Source organism: Centroberyx affinis, unplaced genomic scaffold, assembly GCF_046629955.1.
Source record: "Centroberyx affinis isolate AG114_WGS23_722 - 3 ecotype Tasmania unplaced genomic scaffold, CSIRO-AGI_Caff_v1 ptg002837l_1, whole genome shotgun sequence".
Classification (NCBI taxonomy): domain Eukaryota; kingdom Metazoa; phylum Chordata; class Actinopteri; order Beryciformes; family Berycidae; genus Centroberyx; species Centroberyx affinis.
In genome coordinates this window covers 39,719-66,930 of record NW_027280979.1, presented here as the reverse complement: position 1 = coordinate 66,930, position 27,212 = coordinate 39,719, and the positions used below count along the sequence as shown (strand labels likewise).

Here is a 27,212-nt window from a genome sequence, read left to right as displayed (position 1 = left end):
TTAGATGGTGAACTTCGACTAGTTTTCCATCATTATCTGTTTAGCTCAATGGATGCAGCAAGGCACTGACACTGCCAGGGGGTTAGAGGTTCAATTCCCACGAAGGCCACCCATGCTAAAAAAAAAAAACATGGTACTGCAGGCACTTTGGAAATGTCGTATGGTATCTTCACGGACTGGGATACGGCCATTGTAAAGTTTTAACAAATGACTTTTCCAGTGCAATATATTCCACTTCACCGACTTTATTACTGAACAAGATAGAAGAACTGAGCTCCACCCAGATCTGTGGGTCGGAGTGAATGCGACGCTCGCCGAATAGTTATTGTTAAAGGCGTGCGGGGGCAGCGGCGCCCGTTCCCCGCCATTCAGTTTTATGTGTCGGTTGCAGCTGAGAGTTTTTACTTTCACATGGTGTTAAAAAAAAAATGGGGGCAATTTTCCTCTTTATTCTTTATTTTGAGACTATGATAAGAACAGTAAGGGGGCATCCTGGTGGTGCTGGTCCTGATGGCTCTAAGTGCGTACCATGAAAACACGACGTCCTGGGTTTGAATCCGGCCCAGGACCTTTTGTCGCTTCTCACCCCCCTTTCTCGCTCCCAGTGTTTCCTATCTCTCTTACTGTTGAACTATCTAATAAAGGTGAAAATGCCCAAAACAATTATGTTTTGAGAAGAACAGTAAGAGTAGGTGAACAGGCTGGAACATACCGAGACAGACAGATTCTGGGGTGGTGGTCTAGGAGAAGTGGACTGGTGACTTTATGTTTCCGAATCCGCAGACCGGCTGGGGAGATAACGGATGAGAATAGAACTGCAACGATTAATCAATTAATCGATTAGTTGTCAACTATTAAATTTATTGCCAACTATTTTGATAATCAGTTTGAGTCATTTTTTTAAGAAAAATAAGTCAAAATTCTCTGATTCCAGCTTCTTAAATGTGAATATTTTCTGGTTTCTTTCCTCCTCTATGACAGTAAACTGAATATCTTTGGGTTGTGGACAAAACAAGACATTTGAGGACGTCATCTTGGGCTTTGGGAAACACTGATCCACATTTTTCACCATTTTCTGACATTTTATAGACCAAACAACTAATCGATTAATCGAGAAAATAATGGACAGATTAATCGACAATGAAAATAATCGTTAGTTGCAGCCCTAGATGAGAAACACTCTCCCATCCCTCAGTAACTTCGGAAAAACATCAACTTTCCTTAGATATGTTTTGTAACGGTCAACTACCTCCTCTTATCCACCAATTTACCATCTCATGCTGTTTGTCCCATTAGTGTTTGGGTGATCAATGGCGGTCGTCATTGATCTGCGTCCGTCTGTGCGTTCTGCAGGGTATCTATTAGCGGACGACCCGCAGGGCGAAACCCCCCTGATCCCCTCGGAGGTGATGGAGTTCTCCATCAAACACTCGACGGAGGTGGACATCAACACCACGCTGCAGATCCTGGGCTCGCCGGGGGAGAAGGCCTCCTCCATACCGGGCTGCAACCGCACCGACTCCGTCATCAGGTGAGGCGGACGCTTGTTTGTTTGTTTTCTCAGAGAGCGATGAGATGCTTTGAATTTAATTTGATCGGTTTGTTTTGGTGAGGACTCACTTGGTTTGATACATGGGACATTACAGGGTATTTCTGCAGGATGTTGCTGGAAAAACAAGGAGGATTGATCAGTTATTCCAGCCTTGGTAAATAGATGTAATTTCCTAGTTGTGAGGCTAGGAACTGGTGCCTCTTTGTTGCTTTTTCAGCATTTTTGTAAGCTTGGTGGCGAATTTCTGCCTGCAAAATAGTGGTAAATTTTGGTTTTGGCAAGTAATTTTGTCCATTCTACTAGACTCTTTGGCAGGTAAATAACTATCTTCCAGAGGTTGTTTTCTATATTTGGCTGGTAAAATGGTGAAAGAGGCTGATGAATTTTGGAACCCATTAGCCTCTGTGGCCAGTGGTTTGACTTAAGGTTTCCTGCACTGCTTGTAAGGAGAGTCCAGGTCACTTTAGAGAAGGGAGACATGGTTAAAGTTTCAGTCTGAATTCAAACTTAGGCAATCAGAACCAAATTGATTTGCAAATCTTGGCTTGTCTGTAGAAAACCCCATATCTCTAAAGACTAAACTTCCCAGGAATTGAGGGGAAAACTTAAATTCTTTTACTTTTTTGTCAACAACAGCTGTAGTGTTAAGGTTGGAGAACTGGAAGGTCGCCAGCTTGAATCCCCGGACCAACTAGGAAAATCTGAGTAGAGAAAGTACATGAGTAATACTCTCCAGCCCTCAGTAATGGCCAGTGACGTGCCCTTGAGCAAGGCATTTAACCCCCAGGTATGATTGTGTGGAACAGAATGAACTTGAAGCAATGCAGAGCGTATGGCAAATTTAGCATGGATAAAGGTTTGAAAAATACATTTATATTATTTATTTATATTTGATAGGGACAATGCAAAGTAACATAGTGCCACTTCAACTGGTTACAAACAAGTGGATGCAACTGATGTTCTGCATACAGAGATTAGGCTACAGATATTGCTGGTTTCCAACTCCTGTCCCTAGTTTGGCTTAAAAAAGAAAAAAGTTACATAGACTACCAGTCAACAGTCTGGACCCACCTGACTGAATGTTCTATGTTTTTCATTCTCTTAAAGCCATTTTGATCTAAAGGCTTCTGCTTAAATGCTTGAAATGTGTCTCTTAGACAAATATAAATACCGTATTTCCTCTAATAGTGGCCGGTAGTCAATTAAAAGCCGGGTCTCCGATAATGGCCGGGGGCGTGGTCGACACGAACAAATAAAGGCCGGCTCCAAATACAAGCCGGGAAAAAAAACAAAGGAAACAAGCGTGAATTCGCCATAGCTGAGACCACGTACTGTGCGTCTATAGGCCGCCAAAGGGTGGGGAAATTTTTGTCAACCGACCGACCGACCGACCGACAGAGCGAGCTATAGAGCTGCTGGTCGCAGCTAAAAACAACGGTGGACACCGGTAAACTCCTGGCGGAAGTCTCTGGAGCATGCCGCCGTCGATTACCGTAATTATCGTAATGCATTGCAGTAACAAAAAAACGGCTACCTAACAAACCCAAACAGAAGCAGATCAGAAAACAAGGAGGCTTCATACTAAAATATGAGCAAATATACTTATCAAACAGAGGGAATTAGAAATAAAGGCCTGTCTCTAATATAAGCCTGCTTCCAATAAAGGCCTGGTCCCCTTTGCAGTTGAGGTAAATAAAGGCCCGGGCCAATATTAGAGGAAATATGGTAGTGAAGTTCATGCCTATGTATGAATTTCCAACCAAGTCATGAAACATTTTCTCAACCCGTGGCGTTCGGCTATCAAAAAATAGATATTTCTCAAGTCAACACCACAGTAAACCAAAACTTCTATATTCCAGTGCACACCAGGATACTAAGATTGACACTATTTTATTAACAGATTACATTAAAAACAAAAAGGAGAGAACTACGCGTTTTGCATGTTGCTTCATCAGATTCGCTCTGTGCTTGATTGCCATCAGGTGTGTCTGTAAATAATCAGGTGCTATTATTATTATTAGCGGAGAATCCAACAGGTTCACATTCCCTGATGCAAATGCACTTCAAAAAATCAACAATAGGCAATAGCAAATATAATTCTACCGTACAACATTAGATATAAAATATAGCCGCAAGCGGCCATGAAAGGGGTTCAAGCCTTTTCTGAACAGTACTGACGTCGCGAATAAAGTGTCAGTGGTTCCGAGGACATGGTCCAAATATATCCCTTGATATATCTGCCAAGTTTCACGATCATTGAACAAACGGGTGCGGAGTTACAGCTGTTTTAGTGTTAGGCCACGCCCATTTTTGCCGTTTGCGGCGCCCCCTTTTGGTCGAATCGGACAAAATTCGGTACGCATGTTTGAAATGCCATTCCATTTACTGGCTATTACATGGTTTTTATACCATAGGCCCCACCCACTTTCACCAATGATGACAAAACTTCTGATTTTGACTAGTACACCCTCCCTGAACATGTGTACCAAATTTCACGCAATTTTGTCATCGGGATTAGGAGATACAGTTTTTTGGCAGCTTTGCACACATGGTCATTGATGATATCCGAACATGTTCACCAAGTTTTGTGATGATTGGGCAATCGGTCATGAAGTTATAACAATTTAGCTGACAGGCCACGCCCTCTCACAACTTTAAAAATGAATATCTTCAAAACGACAGTAGATATCAACAACCTTTAATGAGATTAGTCTGTAGATGCTACATACCAATTTTGGTGATTGGTCAAACGGTGTAGGAAGAGATGTTAAAAATGTGTTTTTCAAAACTTTCAAAATATCTCAAAAATTTTCCAGGCGGACCCTGAGGGTCCAAACTGCAAAATTGTAGAGTTAGGACACTTGCATATGTGTACCAAGTTTCGTCAAAATTGGACAGACGGTGTAGGAGTTATGGCCTTTAAAGTAAAACCTTTAATTATAGCGCCCCCTTCAGGCCTATTGGGGAAATATTTCTTGACCTAGTAATGGTTACCAATATCTGTCATTGGGCCAAATTTCATGTCTCTGCGATGTACCAGCTCACGGCAATTTGCGCCAACGTGGATGAACATTAAAAATAATAATAAACCAGCACAAAAACAATAGGGTTTCAGCCCTACGGGCTTGAACCCCTAATAAAACATTTCCATTTCCATAAGATAATGAGATACAATTCATTTTAGAGTACAAAATACATAGTCTGGCAATTTCATCTCTGATACTACAGAGGATATAGATCCAGAATGCATACATTTCCATAAGATAGAGTGCAAAGTAATATATCAAAAATAAAAGAAAAAAGTAGAAAATTATGTATTACAAAAAAAAAAAAAATATTATAAATGATATAGTACGTCGCTGGTATTGTATACAAATGAGTCTGGTGTCATCGTGGAGTCAAGGACGCGTCAACCTGCCCTCACAGGCATGGTCGTCATGGAAGGGATGGCACTTCTTTGTTTCCAGCGGTCCTTGGGCATTGTGACAGTGCTTCTCACTTACCGTCCAGACCCCAATAAACCGGAGAGAGTGACCCGCCAGGAATAGACTCTCCTTTTCACCGTCGGCCCGTAAAGCTAAAGGTGGGTCAGGTGCTCAGTGTTCACACTCCCGACACCATCTGGAAGAGCAGCCCATAAAGTGTGGCCTAATGCGGTCGAGACACCTTTGACCCGGGACGACACGAGAGCCGGGGCGATAATTCAATATTATCTTTTCTCTTTCAGTAGAATCATATTGTGACTATATTGTGATATTGTGACACACAGTTCTGTTGTCTATATTGATGATATGACAAGCAAATTTTGACAGTATGAGGTACAAAACATTTTAAGGAATATTATTTGAAAATTTCAGAGTTTTGTGGGACAGATGCAGATGGAAATTAGATTGTAGCTTAGTGATTCATCTTTTTTTGTACACGGGCCCTGACAAAATAAACAAATAAAATAAAATAAAAATAAATAACATCACACTCAACATTACCATGCAGTTCTATTCAATGAACATCAATTTGATTATTTAACATTTTGCATACCTAAGCCTAAGTGATAGGCACTGATATAAAAAAAAATCCTTATAATTTTCATATTCAACGATATCACACTCATAGACTTGCACACTGTCATACTGTACACACACACACTCTCATGCACACATGCTTTCAAACTCACTCACACACGGATGCGTACACAATTTATCCACTGTCACGTGCAATCAACACCAACACACACACACACATTCATACATGCATGCACGCGCCCACACACTCTCACACACACCCTCTGTCCCTAATGCTTCCCAGAACCCCTAAGGGTGTGGTAGCACCAGTCCCAATAGGGGGGGGGAATGTCCTGGCACAAGCCCAGCCATGCCAGAAACACACACACACAAACACACACACACACACTGGTACACACACAGTAGCACATAGACACTCATTCACACACATTTACCAACACATTTACCAACACTCATATGCACATTTATGTTGAAACACTCACACACTTATACGCACAGTCTGCCCCATACTTCAGCCCTTAAAGATTAATAACTTAAACTTGGATGACAGAGCTTGTAATAATTACTTTATCAGAAACGTGCTGTTAATAGTATGTTATCCTGACCCTCTAAGAAGGAATTATATCTTAGACATTTACTCAAGTTTGGCTGCCCGCAAAATTAGGCAAAAATATATTTCATTCCCTATCCCCCCCAAGGCTAAAGAGGTACACTTCAAGATAATTCATGAAATTTACCCCTCTAGTGAATTTCTGAGATTAAAATTTAATATAGACTGTAATTCTTGTCAATTTTGTAATACAGAGGTAGAGACAACAGATCATTTATTTTTTCACTGTAATATTACTCATAATTTTTGGTCTAATTTGAATTTATGGATTAAATCTAGCATTGAGGTTCTATTTCTACTAGAAAATGTCAAATTTGGAATGTTTATAGATTATAAAAATATAGAATTTTTAATGAATAATTTCATTATTTTATACACAAATGTAAATATTGTAAAACACAACCCTGTTTAACAGCCTTTAAAAACGAATTAGAAACATTCTCCAAATCTCTAAAATGTATGAAAAGCATGAATGCCCAAAAATTACACTTTGTAATTGCGCAGTATAAAGTAATTTAACCCCTGGAAGGTATACATTGTTAGTTTTTGTTTTTGTTTTTGATTTTTTTCCCCCTTTAATTTACCATTTCTTTTCTCTTTGTTTTGTTTTTGCTTTCTCTATTTCCTTTTGTTTGTTATCTTTGACACATATGTACTGTACTCAGCTTACTCTGGTGATATAGAAAGAACTGTCATTGCCAATTTGTTGTATATTTGAAGACTCTAATAACAAAAAAAAAAAACGTATACGCACAGTTTTACAGATACACTTTATTCTCTCATGCACACACACACACACACACACACAGGGCCTGTTGGGCTTCCTGGCAGCCCGGCCGCCACGCTGCCACTCCCCAGCTTCATCAGTAATTTAATTAGGACGAGGCCAGGTGCCGGATGAGCCGCGGAGTCCCGAACAGGAGGAGCTGGAGGAGTCGGCCCCCGTTTCCACCGGGACGCTGTTTGAGCTCGCAGCGCCCGGCAGACGCTCGAGGCAAAGCCGCTTCTGGAGTGTGTGTCTGTGATTGTGACCGCGCCCCCTTACTCAAAATGCAACCTGTCTCTCTGCTGCAGTGCATTCTGGTCTCTCTCCTGCTCCTGTGGGTGGAGAAACTGGTCTCTCTCCTCTTCTACGATGGATTTCTCCCTGTATGATTGTTGAACGTCTCTCGGTGCAAAATGGCGGCTCTAGAAAGAAGCCCTCGCTCTTTGATTCCGAGGGACTGACACCAAAAACCTGACGTTTACCGCTGAGGTTTTACATCCTGAAATGTTTTCTCATATCAAACTCCACTGATACTGTTTTATCTAGATTTCTCCTTTAAAGAAAGTAACTGTGCAGCCGTACAATATGTGACCGTAGCGTTGGAAACATTGTTTGGTTCAGGGCTGTTGGCTGTCAGAAAGGCACTCGATGTCTGTCTGCGGAGGGCCAAGGTGTTTGTGTGTGTGTGTGTGTGTGTGTGTGTGTGTGTGTGTGTGTGCGTGCAGATAATCACAGACGACAATAGAAAGTCTCTGCAGTCACAGCATTGTGTCTGTTGAAGGTCGTTGAGCCTCGGCGCGTTCTAGATTGTTCATTATGGAATGGGAGGTGGGGGGGGGGCATTGGCTGGAGGGGGTGAAAGGGGGTGACAGCAATGACAGAGGATTGTTGCGACGAGTGGCCGATGGCATCGGGTTTCCTAATAGCGAGCGTCGACCCCGGCCCAGGCAAATGTCAATGGGGTTTTGTTTTCTGCAAACAATGTGAAACCGTGCGCTGTGCCGGGCCGTGGGGGGGGGTGGGGGGGTGGGGGCTTGGGGGCTTGGGGGGGTCGGTCGGTCCGTCCTCCGACACACACAGGACCCATAAGCTGCTTTAAGCCCTCTGTCTCTCTGGCCTTTCATATACTGTGTGTGTGTGTGTGTTATGTGAGAGAGTGTGTGGGCCTCACAAAGGACAGCAAGGTAATGACAATCCACCAAGGTTTTGCTCATTTTGTTGTTGGCTCACTTTTGGAAACGTCAGGCTCAAGTTTAAAGCGCAAACATTGACATTTTCCATCCCTCTAATGTTAATGCCGACTGTTTTTATCAGATATTTTTAAATCAGTTTTGCCATACTGCACCGTGCCACAAGACACTGCTTTCAGTTCACTACCAGTCCGGTTTCCATGTTTTCCTCTCCAAAATAAAAACTTCAACCAATAGCTATTCTCTGCTGCGGTTATGTTAAGACCCGCCTCCTGTCAATCACAACCCATTCAAGCCAGTGTGCAATGTACAGACCAAAGCAAGATGCTTCCACCAGCCAGTCCATAAAATTTAACGGAAATTATAGCTAGACTTAACGCAATTACAGCTTAAAATCGCTGCCCTCTCTCATCCTCCTCCATCCTCTCATCCTCTTCCTTTCTCCGTTTCTCCTCCCTTAATCCCTCGCTTTGTTGCCTCCACCCTCACAGTCGTCTTCTTCCGTCTCCTGCAGGTTGCTGTCGGCGGTGTTGCGGACGTCGGAGGTGGAGTCCCGGGCGACCAGGGCGAGCCTGACCGAGCTGCTGAGCCCTCAGATGGGGAAGGACATCGTCTGGTTCCTGAGACGCTGGGCCAAGACGTACCTGCTGGTGGACGAGAAGCTCTACGAACAGGTGGGACGCTCCCCTCCGCTGCTGCCGTGTTGCCTGAGCCCTACCAAGGCTCCAGGGTGGGAGGGAGGGAGGGCTTCATATGGAGAAAAGCTTATTACGACGAGCGGCGGAGGCCTGAAAGGTAGAGAAGCTGACTTGTATCTGAAAGAACGTCGGTTCTGATCCCTGGACCCGACTGTGAAGATCTGGTTCATACGTAATGCTCTTTGCTCTCCCAACCATTTAAGGACAATTCCAGCATTGCATTTTGAGTTTTTTTGCTTGTTTTTTTCCATTTTCCATTTCTTTAAATGTTAATTCTGGCATAAAAAAACAACTCTGAATACTTCTTTTTTTTTGGAATATTTTATTTTCAGATTTATTTTACAAACATACAGAACAGCAAAGAAATCCCAATTCCCCACCCTTCCTGCATAAACCCAAGTAGACAAAAAAACAAAAACACAGTGTTATATCCTTTAAAGAGGCCTTCTGGCTAACCAGAAATGATCACATCCCTATGGTGGCATCAATGATGTGCCTATATACTCTAGGTAAGGCCGCCAGATTTTCAGATCTTTTCAAGAGGAATACAACTGTTCATTTCCAAAGACCATCTATCAATGAGGAGAGGGGAATCAGATTTCCATGTCACTGTTATGCATTTCCTGGCCACACACAAAGCGATTTCCATAAATTTAATTTGGGAATTAGTTAAAGATTTTAACTCCAAAGACTTCTAATTTGGTCAGTAAAGGCAATGTGAACGAGACGCCAATGATCACATTTTGCAAAGATGCATCAGAACGCGAATATCATGCCATAAACATTTACATTTTAAATTAAGTGCTGTTCACCGTTTTATATTCATTTGCGCATTTGGGAACACTGTGAGAGACGAGAGAAGACAGGAGAAGTCATCTATGTAATTTCTGCTTTCTGCTTGTAAACAAAGAATGTTAAAGCTGAAGTTTCAGTCCAGTTTCTGCTTTTTCCTCTCCAAAATAAAACTTTCTACCAGTAGCTAAAGTTCTCTGTGGTTACATTAGGATATTTGAGCTGTTCAGGAGAACTGCAGCTGAAGTGCCATTGAGCAAGGCACTTAACCCCACAAGTTATCAGGTTCTCTATTAGCAAGCACAGTGTTATATTGCATGCCTCCATACCTCTAGTTAGTATCTCTTTCCAACAATAGAAATAGCCTAGCTGCTTCCCATAGATCCCTCTGTCTCATCTGTTCATCTTTCTTCCCGCTCCTCAGATCAGCATCCCCCTCAGCACAGCGTTTGGTGCCGACACAGAGGGGGCCCAGTGGATTGTGGGATACCTTCTGGAGAAGGTGATCAACAACCTGTCGGTGTGGAGTTCAGAGGCGGACCTGGCCAACGACACGGTGGAGCTGCTGGTGACGCTGGTGGAGAAGAGGGAGAGGTGAGGACTCGGGTGTTAGGTTGGCCAGAATCTGATGAAAATGCAACGTCCCATGTATGAAACGCCCCCCTCTTGTGGTGATGGGGGGGAACAGTCGCTCCATTACCAGCCAGCTGAGGACAACATGCCAACTGTACATCTCACAGACTCACATTTTAAACTCCCAATACAACCTGCCTTGAAGAATTATACGTATAGTATCGGTTGATGTTTCGTTCCACACACCTTTTTTCAATAAGATACAGCGATGGAAACTCAAACACATCAGGCTTAAATACTGACTAACATCATTATGTCAGTTACTGACACGTAAAAGCCATTCACAATACATATGATCCATCTACAGTACCAGGCAAAAGTTTGGACACAAGTATTTTTCTTTATTTTTACTATTATTCACATTTTAGAATAATAGTAAATTACAAAGTACATTTGTATGTTCAGAGAATCTGTGTTTACTCAGTATAAGGAGCAATGGGCTGATGATATATGGACTAAACCAAAATTCTGTATATTTAGGATGATAAAATATGAATATGGTACTGAGAATTATGTTGTATATAATTTATCTAAAAAGCAAAGAGCCTTATGTGCCCAGCTGAGATCTGGTATTTTACCACTTACAGTTGAAACTGGACGGTATGTCAGCACATTGAACAAATCCACTTTTCTTCTTCCAGACTGTTATAGACTGATATAGAAAATGAGTTTCACTTTGTTTTCTACTGCCCTTTTTACTGGGAACTGCGCAATGCTTTGTTTAGTAAGATATAAACAGATATTGATTTTGTAAATATGGATGATGCACAAAGATTGAGTTGGCTGTTCACTTATGAAACATTTAGAGCTTAGCTAGTTACCTGGAGAAAGCCTGGGAGATGAGAAAAAAAGCTCTTTATCAAGATAAACTGTAAGTTTGTAGCAGTTCTTTTCAGTGTATTGTTCATTTGAAACCTATCATTTCAAATATGTTATTTGAAAGAATATAGTAGTACTTTATAATGTGGTAATTTTTTTTTTTTTTTGCTCTTATGTGTATCACCGGAACTTGTTTGTTTTGTAAAATGGTGGTGTCCTGTAATCCCATGTGGGATGGGCCAGATGTTTGGCATGACACAGAAAATGAAAATAAACTAACTAACTAAGTAAAGACCAAAGATCAAAACTATGAAATAACACAAATGGAATTATGCAGCGACCAAAAAAGTGTTAAACAAATCCAAACTATCTTATATTTTAGATTCTTTAAAGTAGCCGCCCTTTGCCTTGATGGAAAGGCAAAGGCTTTGGAAAGAATTTCATACATAGGATCAACTTCACTATTTATATTTGTCTAAGACAGTTGTTCTCAATGTGGGGTCCGGGGACCACCAGGGGTCCTTGAGGGGGTTCCAGGGCGTCCCCAGCAAATTGGTGAATTGTTCAATTCACCAATTTCACCATTATTTCATTAGAGAATGTAGAAGAATGACTGTTTTGATCATAGTTTCATTGTTATCTCTCTACCTACAATGCAGATAGTCATGGAATTCTGGACAAAATCATATCTGACAATAAATATATTCGCAGATTTGGGTCCAAGAGACAAAATCTCATCAAATGGGGGTCCATGGCTCTAATGTGGACTAAATTAAGGGTCCTTGATTTGAAAAAAGTGGCTTTAAGAGAATGAGAAACATCCAAACATCCAAACCCTAACCCTAACCCTAACCCTTTTGACTGATAGTGTAAATGATTCATATATAAGGATGTTACACACACTACACACGCAGACACTGACCTCTCCTCTCTCCCCTCTGTGCAGAGCGAACATCGTGGTTCAGTGTGAGAACTGGTGGAACCTGGCCAAGCAGTTTGCGAGCCGCAGCCCGCCGCTCCACCTGCTGTCCAGCTCCGTCCAGCGGACCCTGATGAAGGCTCTGGTGCTGGGCGGCTTCGCTCACATGGACTCCGACACCAAGCAGCAGTACTGGGCCGAGGTGAGGAGGACACACACTGGCACACACCGAGGTTATTATCGTTCACGAAAACTAGGTGTGAAAAAACATTTTCGTTAACTGAAATAAAAATAAAAACGAGGCTTTACAAAAAAACGATAACTAACTGAAACTGTAGAAAATGCCTTTAGTTTTCATCTTTGTCAATTTATTTCATACATAAGCCTAGTATTTTGGGTGGATATGAAATCTATCTTCCAATTTTTTATTTTTTTTTTCAATTTTTTTTACCTTTTTGATTCTCGCCCCTGACAAATACCCCATATTACAAAAAAAGACTAAAACTAACACTGAAACTAATAAAAACTAAACTAAAACTAAGCATTTTCAAAAAATAAAAACTCAACTAAACTAGCAAACCCGCTTTAAAAACTAATGAAAACTAAACTGAAATTGAAAACAAAAAGTCAAAACGAAATGAAAATAAAAACTAATGAAAAATGCAAAACTATAATAACCTTGGCACACACACACACACACATTGGGTCGGACGTTGTATGCAAACACCTCTGCCTCTACAGGGAGTGAAGACATAAAGGCACGTCAGTGTGAAAACCGAGGATGGAGGGGAACAGCAATTTTGAGCAGGACCTTTTAGTTTTTACTCACAAAAATCTACCTTGGATTGATATTATGGTATCTATGCTTTTTTTTTTTTCTCAGGTTTGGCAAATGCCGGTGTTTGTTTGCCTGACATTCTCAATTTATAAACTCAATTTTGTTGTTTTTCCCCCAAACAAATTGATTCTTCCATCTTTTCGACCTGACTTTGGAAATACGTAACGAATGTGAGTTGAATCAGCTAAAAAATAATAAAAAACTGAAAATTTTGCTTCTATGAACTGTTCATTCATTGTTCATTCAGCAACATGTTGGTCTTGGAAATGTGTCATATCCATGGAAACGCAACAGGAGACAGTGAACGCATGCATGAAAATATGGATCCTTCCACGGAAAAATTTGTCCGGGATAATATGTCACTGCATACTTCATATATATGTTCATACCGGCGTCATACTTTTATTGGTTAATATGTTTTATATGAAATATGAAAATATGCCACTTTTTCTTTCTAAAGGGTTTGGAGGCGGAGGTAAGTTTATGGTTACCGTTATTAGGCACTTGGGGCAGATCTCTTTCCATCTGTGTGACATAGAGCTCTGTGTAGGAGAGTGACATACTGTACATGTGCATGGATACGCAAAAGCACACACACACACACACACACACACACAGTTTTTTTTTTTAGCTGTGGTCAGGGACACAGGTCATATTCATGGTGGACAACACTGACTCGTTGATATATGATATTTAATAAATAGCCAATATCAGCCTGAAGTATTGCAAACTGATATATCCATCTAACTCTATTACACACACACACACACACACACACACACACACACACACACACACACACACACAGAGAGAGGGCAATAGTGGCCCAAGGAAGCCTGGGAGGTGGAGTGATGGGCTCCAGTCCCATTATATTCCCCCCAGGGTGTTCCTCCCATGTTTATAACATGATCCTTGCCCTGATCCTGAAGGCCTTTTTGTCTTAATAGGCTGACAGTAGTAAATGGGGGTGCAAAGCCACAATGACTCCAGAGTAATTATGGGGGTGAATGAGTGAGACGGCAGCTGTCTCCTCCTGCAGCTGCTGTCTGTCCCGCTCACACTGTTAGAAAAGGAGCAGGAGAGATGATCAGATACTCCTTTGTTCCTTCTGCACTTTCCTCCTCCTGCATCCTCACTGGCTGCGGTTACATGCACCAGAAATCTGTTTGTTTTTAGTTTTTTTGGCACTTTTTTGCCTTTTATTACATAGTTTTTGCTTGTTTTTTTAAGTAGATAGGGACAGGAAAGATTGGGAGAGAGAGAGAGGGGGTTGACATGACAACATAGGTCCCAGGCCGGATTCAAACCCAGCATGTTGTGTTTACGTGGTTCGAGCCTTAAAAAGGAATAGCTCACCCAAAAATGAAAATTCTGTCATCATCTCCTCCCCCTCATGCCAAATGAAACACAGGTGAAATTTGTTAGTCCATATAACACACAGGGAGGCTGCAGCACAACTTGGTAGCAGCCTTCTCCAAAACAACTGAAGTCAATGGGGACCTGTTCTTTAGAGTTCCAAAACAAAAACAGACAAACAATCACACTGTGAATAGAAAGACCTATACACCATTATTTGTTGCAAATCGATCAGCTGTAGTTAATATTTGCACTAAATGATGGTGTAAATATACTGTAGGTCTTTTTGGAACTCTGAAGAACTGGTCCCCACTGACTTCAGTTGTTTTGGAGAAGGCTGCTATGGAGTTGTGCTGCAGCCTCCCTGTGTGTTATATGGACAAACTTCACCTGTGTTTCAACTGGCATGAGGGGGAGGAGATGATGACACAATTTTCATTTTTGGGTGAACTATTCCTTTAAACCACTCAGCCACCAAGACGCCCAAGAAATCTGTTTTTATCTCAGTTACTCAAGTAACACAGGTTTGGGGCGGCACGTAAACATCATAACTGAGTTAGAATAACCCTGTTAAACAATAACATAATTTTTTTTTTTTTTTACTATCACCATTAAAGGATAATTCCGGTTATTTTCAACCTGGGCCTTATTTTTCTTGTTTTTGCCATCATGATGTTTAATTGTGTTCAAAATTTCATCACTTACTTTTTTTTTTACGTTCCTCTACTTTGCTTGGAGTGCTGCTCTCCAATACACACTCAGTAATAATAATAATAACTTTATTTGTATAGCACTTTTCTAAAAACAATGTTTACAAAGTGCTTTACATACAATAAAACCCAAAAGCAGTGATGTGAAACTACCACAATGAATGATAAAAAAATAAAAAAATAAAAATTATAATAGAAAATAGGAATAAAAGGTAATATATGAGGTAAACAGGTACAACTAAAACACACAAACAAACAGAGATACAATTAAAAACAGATCGAACTTTATATAAAAGTGTGTGCCGAAAAAAAATATATATAAAAAATAGGAATAAAAGGTAATACAAGAGATAAACAGGTACAACTAAAAAAAAACCCAAAAAAACAAACAGAGATACAATTAAAAACAGATTGAACTTTACATAAAAGTGTGTACCGAAAAAAATTATAAAAAATCAGAATAAAAGGTAATACAAGAGATAAACAGGTTCAACTAAATAAAAAAAAAACCCCAGAAAAAACAAAAAACAGATACAATTAAAAACAGATGGAACTTTAAATAATAGTGGCCAGAGAAAGCTCTAACAGTTTTCAACACAATACCACCCACACTGCAGTGGGACCTGCCTACATCTGATTTTCCAATTATCCATTGCCTGAGCAGTATATATAGGAAAAACTGCAACACAGGTGGTGTTCAACATGATGTATTACATTAGTCAAGGCAGCGGTTTGTCTCTGTGTTTTTGAAAACAACGGGAACTGAGTCTGAGCTTCATTCCAAAATTTTTCAGCTTAGACATTTAGTTTCTCCTCGGGTCCAGGATTTTCACAATATGTTCTCGTTTTGTGAGGATCTCCAGAAACATCGGGGTCCCAAAGCAACCTGAGACACCAGCTTCTACCAGACTCTAACCCCGTTCCTCTCCCTCCCTCCCTCCCTCCCTCCCTCCGTCCCTCCAGGTTCTCCACCCTCTCCAACAGCGTTTCCTCAACCTCATCAACCAGGAGAACTTCGCCCAGATCAGCCAGGAGGAACCCGTCAAACAGGAGATCGTCGCCACGCTGGAGGCGCTGTGCGGCATCGCCGAGGCGACGCAGATCGACAACGTGGCGTCGCTCTTCTCCTTCCTCATGGACTTCCTGTCCAGCTGCATCGGCCTCATGGAGGTGAGGGCGGAGCGGGGAGGGGAAAGCAAACAAAAAGAAACACAGCCTGTATATTATTCCTGTGTAGTCCTCCCATGCAGAAAATGTAAGAGCTGCAGGTACTGTAAGGCATTCAGGATCAAAGGGTCCAACTGGCACATTTCAATTAGCAGTGTAAACACTTCATGTGCCGTTAAAATTAATGACTGTAACAATTAGATCGTAACAATTTAAAAGGACTAATATTTTTTTTAAACCGCTCTCTGGTAATTTACATACTATTATCTCTCTTCACATTTGAAAAGGACTAAACTTAACTGGCTGATTTTGATACAGCACCCCACTGTTTCAGATAATGTACAAAATTATGTTTATGCAATTTTGTTTTTCTCATTGTCCACAACGGCAATATTTCAGTACAAGTTGCTGTTACTTAAAGGGAAAAGAGGAGTGTATGGAAAAGGGGAGAACTATGAACTATATCACAGAAAATGGAAGGGGAAGATGTAGATAGAAAATCCTTCTGTGTGTCTGAATATCTCTGTTTTCTATTATGGGACAAAAGGGGAGGAAGCAAACAGGATACAGCTGTGATTATTATGTGATAATCCTCATTTCCTCAAGGGTTGAATTTTAAAATCATGTAAATTCTTGATTTTGCCAAATAAAGAAAGAAGTACAAAACAATAAAAGGACTAACTTTAGGATTGTCAATATCCGCTCTGTAGTAAAATGAATGATGGAGAGCTGAAAACTGCAGGTCAGCATTCATGTGACTTTGTGGTGAGGTCATACCAGAGTTCCACAGGTCTTGAAAGTCCTTGAAAGTTTGTGAATTTGAGTATAATAAAAAAAAGCCATAAAGGTATTTGACAATGAATGGATGGCTTTAAAGAATGAATGAAATTTTATTATTGTGTCGTGCATACAATTGTATGCCCAGCCCACATCGACTTACAAGACACCATAAATTCAAACAAGCCAGGACCAGAGTACAGTGTATACATTGTCAAACAACAGAGAAAGAAAATAAAGAAACTAAAGCATCTTTCACCTTCAGATCTTCAGACCATCATTGAGTAGGGCAAAACTCCTAAATCACTGACAGAAGCTTACTATGTGTTACTGAAAAATCAAAATAAATATTAATTAAACAATCTATCTTGCCTTCTTTTCCAGGCTTTTGAGATAAAGTTAGCAAACTTAAACACATCAAAATTAAACAGCCATTCCAGTTTTTGCTCATCTGAACACCAGTACCAATATTTCAGGGTTTTGTCGACCGATCTCATGGAACAGTAACTCTCTTAAGTCATAATTTGTACAGTACAAAAGAAAATGGGACTCACTTTCCACTTCACCCAAAGAACTTGATTTTTATTAAAACATAGCACCCGAATTTATCAATATGCCACAAACTCAGATGGAGAGTTGTATTGATTTGTGTTGATACAGCAGCAGTTTGAAAAAGTTTTAAAAGGGTTTCGCCAGGATTTATTGACTTCATGAGATCTTGAATATAAAATAAGGCCTCTAGATGATTTACACCAGTGTCGTGTCTCACTCCAAAACATGCCAATTTTGAAGCCTCGACTTTCCCCAAACCAGAAAAACCTTGAAATTCACTGCAAAGGCCTTAAATCTGATGGCCAAGTGAGTGTGTGAACCCTGTAATACAGTGTCAAGGTGATTCTTAGATTTTAATCTGAACATGGACTCGTGTTTGTGTTTTCCAGGTTTACAGCAACACACCTGAGACCATCAACCTGATCATCGAGGTGTTTGTGGAAGTGGCTCACAAGCAGATCTGCTACCTGGGAGAGGTGAGACCCGCCGGTCCAGATCACAGCAAACCCATCGGTCACCGAGGCTGATGGCTAGTCTAAAGTTCACTGGCTGTTTTCACCGTTTCACCTGCAAAGAAACATATGTTCAGTGTAGAAAATGAGGTCCAGACTGTGGTTTGCTGCTTGTCAAAGTTGCTGATGCAGCACACAAACGTACAAACTGCAAACAAAAGCAACCAGTACTTTAGGAAAGCACTGATATGTTTCTTTTGAGCCCGATACCGATATCAGATATTTTGCCGCACATATCAGCTGTTACTGATCTGCATTTTTTGTAAGAATCTTAGTACAAATGCAGATGCAAAACAGGTTAAGCTTTACTGACAGGCCGATTTTTAAGATTATGAAGTGTTGGTTTTTTTTTTTAATAAAAGAAATTATAGAAAAAAAAACAAAAAAAAATGTTCGTTTTATTCTGTTGCTAATTTGACAGTTGTATTAAGTGACACGCTCCTTGACAAAAAGGTTGCAAAAATATAAATTCCACAATCAGTAAAAGACGCTTTTCTGGAATAGCATGGAAGTTTAAGAGGTGAATTTCAGACAGGGAAATTCAGGGAAACTGGTCAATTCTCTGGGAAAGTAACCCTCTCTAACCCTCTCTCTCTCCCCCTCTCCCTCCCTCCCTCTCTCCAGACGAAGTCCATGAAGCTGTACGAGGCGTGCCTGACGCTGCTGCAGGTTTACTCCAAAAACAACCTGGGCAGGAAGCGCAGCGACGCCACGGCGGAGGAGGACCAGTACCAAGACCTGCTGCTCATCATGGAGCTGCTCACCAACCTGCTGTCCAAGGAGTTCATCGACTTCAGCGACACCGGTGGGTCCGCTCGCCGTCTCAGAGTTCACATCAGGGTTTCCGTTCCGGTCCACGTGTCCTGGAAGATTCGATGTCCGGGACAAATGGGAGGAATTCCGGTCAAATATTATCTGTGTTTATTGAGCTTAAAAACAATTGATAGGCAGGCTATATAAAGAATGACATCATCAAGGCATGTAGATTTATAATATTTTAAGTAGGCTACTTTTGCTTATACATTATATTCCAAATAAAATAAGTCCCGTCAATAGACTCACGTGCATAACGCTATCTCTCTCAAACACACACACAACATTACCATGCAAACTAGAAAAATAGGATCATCTACTATGACAATTTGCACTTTACTTCGTTCCTGACATGTATTTTGTTGCCAAATTGCCATGTGCTGTCACCATTACACAATGCCAGATGTCAAAAACTACGTGTCCCTCTCACCATTACGCAATGCCAAATGTGCAACGTGCAACTTATGTCCCGTTAACCATCATCACACATTGCCAATTGCTAAATACGCAACCGACAACCAAGAAAAACAACACAGTAAATATGTAAAAAGCACAGCCCAGCAAAAAGTCAGGAAAATAAACTGCAAAGGCATCTGACCTTCACCTGACACACACACATTGCGCTTGATTGGTTAATACATTACACTACATTCAAAACAATTTAGTAAATCCTCCCCAGTTGTGTCTCATGTCACTTAAATCAACTCACGTAGTGCAATATTTATTATTACTTTACTGAAAGAGACTCAAAGCTGCTCGTCTGGAGCAGGTCTGGAGACAGACTGGGAGCAGAACTCAACCTGTTGCTGTAACTCAGTCTCAGTAAAACAAGGAGCACAATGTTCCAATAATTGTTCTTAGAGGGAATTATTTTCACCGGACATTATGACCGGAGAGATTTAAATATGTCGGGACTTCAACAGATTTTCCCGGTAAAAAAAAAACGGTAATTACCGGAAAACGGAAACCCAGTCACATGTCTGTAGGAGCCGTTTTTTTTATTTTCTGTAAAGAGAGTTTGAGTTGAAGATGATGCAGTGAGTCAGCATGCGTCTGCTGTCTGTAGTAACTGACACAGCTGCGTCTAAACCGGTCGTGTGTGTGTGTGTGTGTGTGTGTGTGTGCGCGTGTGTGTGTTGCAGACGAGGTGTTTCGAGGCCAGGAGCAGGGAACGCCGGCCTCCAGTCGGCCGGTGTCGGCAGCAGATGTGGTTCTGTACGGCGTCAACATCGTCCTTCCCCTCATGTCTCAGGACCTGCTCAAGGTAAAACCACACCAACATGCATGTTTACTCACACCGAGAGGTTTATTCCACCGTGTTCCGCTGAAGTGCCAGCTGATCTCTCCCCTCCTGTGTGAGCTCATGCCGATCCCGTGTCTGTGTCCTCCAGTTCCCGTCTCTGTGTAACCAGTACTACAAGCTCATCACCTTCATCTGTGAGATCTTTCCGGAGAAAATCCCCCAGCTGCCTGAAGATCTCTTCAAGAGCCTCATGTTCTCCCTAGAGCTGGGAATGACCTCGTATCCTCCCACCGTGTGTGTGTGTGTGTGTGTGTGTGCGCACAGTATGTGTATACATGTGCACAAGTGCGATTAAGCCAATTTGTACTCTTGTAACAGGCCACATATCCCCCAAGTATATCCATTATGTACAGTACTGTGCACAAGTCTTAGGCATATGTCAAAGATATCCATAAAGCGAAGATGCTTTCAAAACTAATGAAATGAAAAGTTTCTGAATATTAACAATTTACAATAAACAGCAGTCTATTGACACACTAATGCAGAAAACAAATAAACATCTAAGACTTCTAAGAAATGTATATAAAGAATCTTGGGTGCCTAAGACTTTTGCACAGTACTGTACATATTTGTATTTAGTGTGTTTGTTTAGTAGTCTCTTTCAAGTAAATAATCTCTGTGACCACATTCAATCATCATTTGACAAAAAACTCATTATTTTATAACTGTATTATAACAGAAGTCTGGTTCCTGGAGAAATATGTGAGCCAGCTGAAAGTTTTCTTTCAGCTTGAAATGTTAAATACATGAATTCCTTAGAAAGAGTTAATACTTTTAAAAATGTGTAGTGTGACCACCAGATGTCACAATTCACTCATTCATGTCTACAGGAAAAAAAATAAATGACGAAGAAAGTCCATACGCTGGGTAAGAAAATAGACATAAAGTAAAGCTTCTCTGGTGCATCGACTTCAAATAGGCTGAATTAAAAAAAAAAAAAAAAAAGTGAAATCTGCACTCTCAAAAAGATCTTGATTGATTTATTTTACATGTTTCAAATAAAAAATATAGGCTTCGTGGTGTCTATGGTCTGTTCTCTGCTGAGAGGAAGAGACCGTAGACGTTTACTGACCTCACTGCACAGGATTTCTGGGTGCTGAAGTTCAGATCTCTCTCCCTGCCTTTTGGAGCCGCCAGCACCGAGTTGCCTGGTACGATATATTTCTCATACCGGGTCTCATGATGGAAAAGCCGTTTGGTCCTTAACCCCGCGTGTTCAGGATGAGCTCGGAGATCAGCCAGCTGTGTCTGGAGGCCTTGTCTCCTCTGGCTGAGCAGTGCGCCAAGAACCAGGAGAAGGACACGCCCCTCTTCATCGCCACGCGGCACTTCCTCAAGGTGAGCCTGCTCCGCTCGGCTTGCACAGTGACAAAACACGTGGGAGTCGGGATGAAAACGCATGAATACAATGCAGACGAATCACGATTTACAGAAAAAACACCGTCTGTGCAGCTGAGATTAAAATAAAACAAACATACGTACATTTCCCCTTGAAACAATCTACAAAAAAATCAAGGAGCCAAGCAAGGACGCAACTTAATTGGATAAATGATTCTAAATGACAACAGAACACAACATGGTGTAAACGGTGTAACAGTAAGAAGATGCTTAAAATGAAAAGGGAAATAAACTGACGTCCTTTCCTGTTTGGAAAACACAGTTGAAATTCTTTCAGAGAATCAGAATAGAAGCTGTATCATAAAATATGGGATTCATTTCTTACATTTTTGGAATCAAGACCTGATATCCTAACTTCGTAAATTTGACGTTTACCAAGTGAGACTGTACACCCTTTTTCTTTTTTTATTATTTACCTATCTATTTATTTTTTCTCTCAAATTGATATGCCTATGCATGCATAGGCATATATGTATGCATTTATGCATGTGGATATACAGTACTGTGCAAAGGTCTTAGGCACTCAAGAGCTTTTAAATATATTGTGTCTTTGATGTTTATTCATTTTTTTCTGCATTAGTGTGTCAGTAGACTGCTCTATATAGTACATTTTTTGATATTTAGAAACTTTTCATTTAATTATTTTTGGAAACATCTTCGCTTTACTTTTTTTCTTTTACATGTGCCTAAGACTTTTGCACAGTACTGTATGTGTATATGTATATAAGTAATTTATGTTCATTGTTATTATTATCATTTTGTAAACTATCATTGTTTTTATCTATACCAATGGCTCACAGTTCATGGGGGGGCGGGGGGGTGGGAGGGAGGGAGGTTGTTTCGAGGGAGACTTGAACGATGCAGCCAACTCATTTTGGAAAAGTGACGCACCATGTTCAAAATCAATAAAGATATGTGATACAAAAAAAACTGTTGACTTGCTGAACTGTAGATGTGATGCATGTGGAGGTTTTTTGCTGTAACATTTTTCATTCCTCACACCCCCATCCTTCACCCCGTGTCTGTGCAGCTGGTGTTCGACATGCTGGTCCTGCAGAAACACAACACGGAGATGACGGTGGCGGCCGGAGAAGCGCTCTACACACTAGTGTGCCTGCACCAAGTGAGTCGGCCCCGCTCAACACAACACAACACAACACAACACAACACAACACAACACAACACAACACAACACAACACAACACAACACAACACAACACAACACAACACAACACAACACAACACAACACAACACAACACAACACAACACAACACAACACAACACAACACAACACAACACAACACAACACAACACAGGCTGCTGCCTTCCATGAAATTCCACTTCTAAGAGAGTTTGTCTCGACTCACTAAACATTATAAATCAAACATTATGAATCAAAAAGAGTCAGTTCAACTAATCAAACACATTGGGCCTCATGCAGGAAGCGATATACAAACAAATTTTCTCTTATTTTTGTTCGTATCCACGATTTGTTCTTATTCTGTTAGTACCCATTGATTTCTAGGATTCACCAATGTTTTCTTATTTTTGCTCTTCTCTTAGGTAAGAGAAAACTTTACGAGTGGTTGAGAGCACTCTTACCAAGATAAGAAAAAAACATCTCGTCTTCACAGTCCACAAATTGTTTGTCCAACGCAAGGAAACATAAGTTTTAAATTTGAGGAACATAAAAAAACGCATGAATATCATATAATCAAATTTAGATTATTATACGTTTTAGAGTAATTATAATGATTGGATTATTAAATTTGTGGGCTAAAGAAATACTGTTGGTCCATTGATCCCAATTAAGACTATAAAAAGCCTTGGATGATATTGCGTGGTTCAGCTTCTGAATGTCTTACATGCTGCTCTGAGATGCTTTGTCCATCCAGGCCTTACAGAGAACGAGTTTTTAGAGATCACAGATCTATTTGATGAGGCGGATGAACGGCTGCTGAGCCGTTTCAGATCGCCAAGAGCGCCTCTCCAATTCTTGGCCGTGTGCCAGAGTATTTGCACACGACACAACACCCGCCCTTATATGGTGTTTAGGGGGCGTTACCTATGCTAATAACAAACAATCGGCCACGCGCCTCCAATTTCTGATCAAGTGGGATTCATCGTTCAGCACACCTGGGTAAGAGCAGATTTGGATGGTTAAGAACGTTTGGTGCATCTGGAGTTGACTTCTCGTATTTTTATTTTTTTAAGAGAAAATATAAGAGAAATTTAGGAGAATGTTGCTGCATGAGGCCCATTCAGTCATAACCTATGGATTACCATTACATGTTCTGCATCAAACACCAGCTGAAAGGAACCTTTAACATTTTATGATATTCAGTATTGATAATATAGAAATATAGAAGAAAAAACGAAAAAAACATGGAATTTCATTGAATTCAATTCCAATTCTGTTTCCTGTAGGTTTTTCCAATTCCTCAGTTGAATTGGAATTGATGAGATCCTAACTCTAGTGAAGGGCTTTAAATGGCACCAGAAGCCCTCTAGTGGCTGCTGTTCGCCATCGCTCTTCCTCAGCCTTGATCTCTACATGCTTCCACTCTGTTTAATTCAATTCAGTTCAATGTGCTTTATTGGCATGAAAGTTCACAGACAATATTGCCAAAGTATCAAGATGAATTTCAGTCTAGGTGTGTGTGTGTGTGTGTGTGTGTGTGTGTGTGTGTGTGTGTGTGTGTGTGTGTGTGTGTGTGTGTGTGTGTGTGTGTGTGTGTGTGTGTGAGAGAGTCAGTGCCTGGACAGAGGAACTGGGTTGCTGTGTGTTCAGCTCCTGAACCCAGAGCCTCCATCACAGAGTGAGGATCAGTAAACTGTGAAGGAATTAATGTTTGTTGGTAACAAGGGTTACACACATTTTATATGCAGTACACAATAACATTCAAAGAGAAAAATATCAAATATGCGGGGTTTCAAGATATTGAGATATTAAGATTATGTTAATAAAAAAAAAAAAATATGAAATAAATAAATTAATAAATAAATAAAATAAAATAAAAGTGTATTGGTCACTCACTGTTCCTCAGGTTGTGGCAAGTTTCTACAAACTGCTGCTCAGTCTGCTGTGGTTCCCTCTCCTAGTTTATTATTTTAATTTATCTTTATTTTATAAGATTTAATTATTTTAGTGACGTGTCTCAGTTAGGGCTGGGCAATATATCAATATTATATCGATATCGTGATATGAGACTAGATATCGTCTTAGATTTTGGATATGGTAATTATGTGATATGGCATAAGTGTTGTCTTTTCCTGGTTTTAAAGGCTGCATTACAGTAAACTGAACTTACCAGTCTGTTCTAGCTGTTCTGTTATTTGCCTTTACCCACTTAGTCATTATATCCACATTACTGATGATTATTTATCAAAAATCTCATTGTGTAAATATTTTGTGAAAGCACCGATAGTCATCCCTACAATATTGTCGCAATATCAATATCGAGGTATTTGGTCAAAAATATTGTGATATTTGATTTTGTCCGTATCGCCCAGCCCTACTTACAACTGAACATTTAGCCCACTTACCGAGATATATATTGTGTATCGCCATTCAGCCTAAAAATATGAGATATGATTTTTGGTCCATATCGCCCAGCCCTAGTCTCAGTATTTTAAAAAACCGTAAACAGCCAGATTACAAAAGTCGACATTGATCCCTGCGACCGAATATTCAAACACTTGGTTTGTTTCACGCATTTTTGGCAAAAAAAAAAATGTATCCAAGTTACTTTTCCCATACAAAAAGTAAAAAGCCTTTATTATTTATTTGCTAATGCTTATTATACACATGTAAAAAATGTTTAAAAAGCACGTCGTTGGTTGATTTGACAGCAAATGAGGCTCCATTAGGGCTGGGCGATAATTCAATATTATCGTTTATCGTCTTTCAGTGGAATCATATCGTGATGATATGAAGATATTTTGATATCGTGACACATTTCTGCTGTCTAAATTGATGATGACAAGCAAATTTGACTTAAAAACTCTCATAAAATGAGGTATGGTAGGAATATTATTTGAATATTTCTGTTTTGTTTGACATCACACCTAACATCACCATCCGGTTCAACGAGATGAACATTAATTTGATTATTTAACGTGATTCTGCATACATGAACCATATCGTGATATATATATATATACGTTGATATCGAGAAAAATCCTTACGATCGTCGCGATATTGCTTTCAACCCTTAACCCTAACCCCTGCTCCTCTTCCTCTCCTCCCAGGCGGAGTACTCTGAGCTGGTGGAGACTCTGCTGTCGTCTCAGAGGGATGCCGTCATCTACCAGCGCCTGGCCGACGCCTTCAACAAGCTGACGGCCAGCAGCACGCCGCCCAGCATGGACCGCAAGCAGAAGGTGGCCTTCCTCAAGAGCCTGGAGGAGTTCGTGGCCAACGTGGGCGGCCTGCTCTGCGTCAAATAACCACTGGAAACAACCCGCACCGCCTCCGGTCCACCCACCACCCCCCCCCCCCACACCACCACCACCCCCTTCGCCCCAAAGAACTATGGGTAGAGGAGACAGCCCCCCGATGCCTCTTTGAGCAGGACCTCTCTGTCTCTCTACTAGCGGGGGGGAGGGGGGGGAATCCTTCTCTTCTTCGCCCCCCTGTTTTCTGTCCCATGGGTGTCTTTTTTTTTTTTTTTTTCATTTTGTTTTATTTTTTTTACCTCCCCTCCCTCTATACACCCCCCCCCCCCCCACCTCCCCCTCTTTGGTCCCCTCCAATCCGGACTCGCCAGCCGACCTAAAAAAAACAAACTTCGCCGGAGGATCTGGACTGAACCGACGCAGCGCTGACCATCAGGAGGAAGGGGGGGGATCGTGTCGTCCTCTCACACAACCCTCCCGTTTACCTGGAGGCTGCCAGAGCGCACACACACACACACACACACACACACACACAGAGTGACCTAAAGGATAGGAGAGGTTGGGCTGATTGGAAGGGAAAAAGGAAGCAGAAGTGAAGTTTTTTTTTTTTTTGGATGTAGTTAAAGGTAGGAGGGGCCATTTTGTTCCAAGAACGCCTTGGTGCCCCTCTTCTATACCCCCCCCCCCCCCCCCCCCAAACATACACACACACACCCATCTCGCCCCGATCCTTCCCAGAGTGCCTTTGTTTTGTTGATTGTTCTTGTGTGTGTGTTCAGCTCCGTGCGGCCAGCTGAAAAAAATGTCTTACTTCAATTGACATTAGTGACAATTTGTGCCTGCCATGCGCCACGAATACGGCGGATGCACACACACACACACACACACACACACACACAGACACGAGAAGTTGCCATGACAACAAAGGTATGGCCGGCCTGGCGCTCTCTGCTCTTTGGGGCTGATGACGAAAGCAAACCAAATCAGATTATTGTGTTCATTAAAGGGTGTAAATATGTTTTCAGAAATGGAAAGAAGAAGTGTATGTTTAAAAAAAAAAAAAAAAGAGAGAAAAGAAAACATGACCGAAAAAGTTTTTATATTGACAGTAGACGGCAACACAGAAGTTGTCGATGATCATGAGTTCTTCTAAAGTAAAAGGGGGAGCAACTTTCTAGATGTTGGCCTTTGCGTTTTTGATTTTTTTTTTTTTTTTTTTCTCTATTTGGATTGTAGTTTTATCTTGAGCTGCCCCCCCCCACCCCCTCCTGCCCCCTCCTCCCCCAAAAAGCACGGCTTGTTCTGACTGCTAAGCGAACGCGGGGGGGCACAACACAGTTGGAAGAAGGCACTGACAGCTCGGGCCTCTGAAGTTTAGCCAAAAAA

At 41.0% G+C, this 27,212-nt stretch overlaps 1 protein-coding gene across 2 annotated transcripts in view; it reads left to right on the top strand.

Moving 5' to 3' along the window:
* The window catches only part of xpo4 (exportin 4), a 78,262-nt gene extending 52,313 nt beyond the window's left edge, over nt 1-25,949 (top strand). The window contains exons 13-24 of one of the 2 annotated variants that reach the window (XM_071536166.1): nt 1,354-1,531; nt 8,655-8,814; nt 10,055-10,224; nt 12,029-12,203; nt 15,869-16,075; nt 17,791-17,877; nt 18,538-18,718; nt 19,869-19,990; nt 20,118-20,248; nt 21,250-21,367; nt 22,458-22,550; nt 25,680-25,949. In XM_071536166.1, the coding sequence (XP_071392267.1) occupies nt 1,354-1,531; nt 8,655-8,814; nt 10,055-10,224; nt 12,029-12,203; nt 15,869-16,075; nt 17,791-17,877; nt 18,538-18,718; nt 19,869-19,990; nt 20,118-20,248; nt 21,250-21,367; nt 22,458-22,550; nt 25,680-25,877 (1,820 nt within the window). In that variant the 3' untranslated portion in view covers nt 25,878-25,949. The remainder of the gene's footprint in view (nt 1-1,353; nt 1,532-8,654; nt 8,815-10,054; nt 10,225-12,028; nt 12,204-15,868; nt 16,076-17,790; nt 17,878-18,537; nt 18,719-19,868; nt 19,991-20,117; nt 20,249-21,249; nt 21,368-22,457; nt 22,551-25,679) is intronic. The other variant, XM_071536167.1, reaches the window with a different exon arrangement.
* The last annotated feature ends 1,263 nt before the right edge of the window (nt 25,950-27,212 follow it).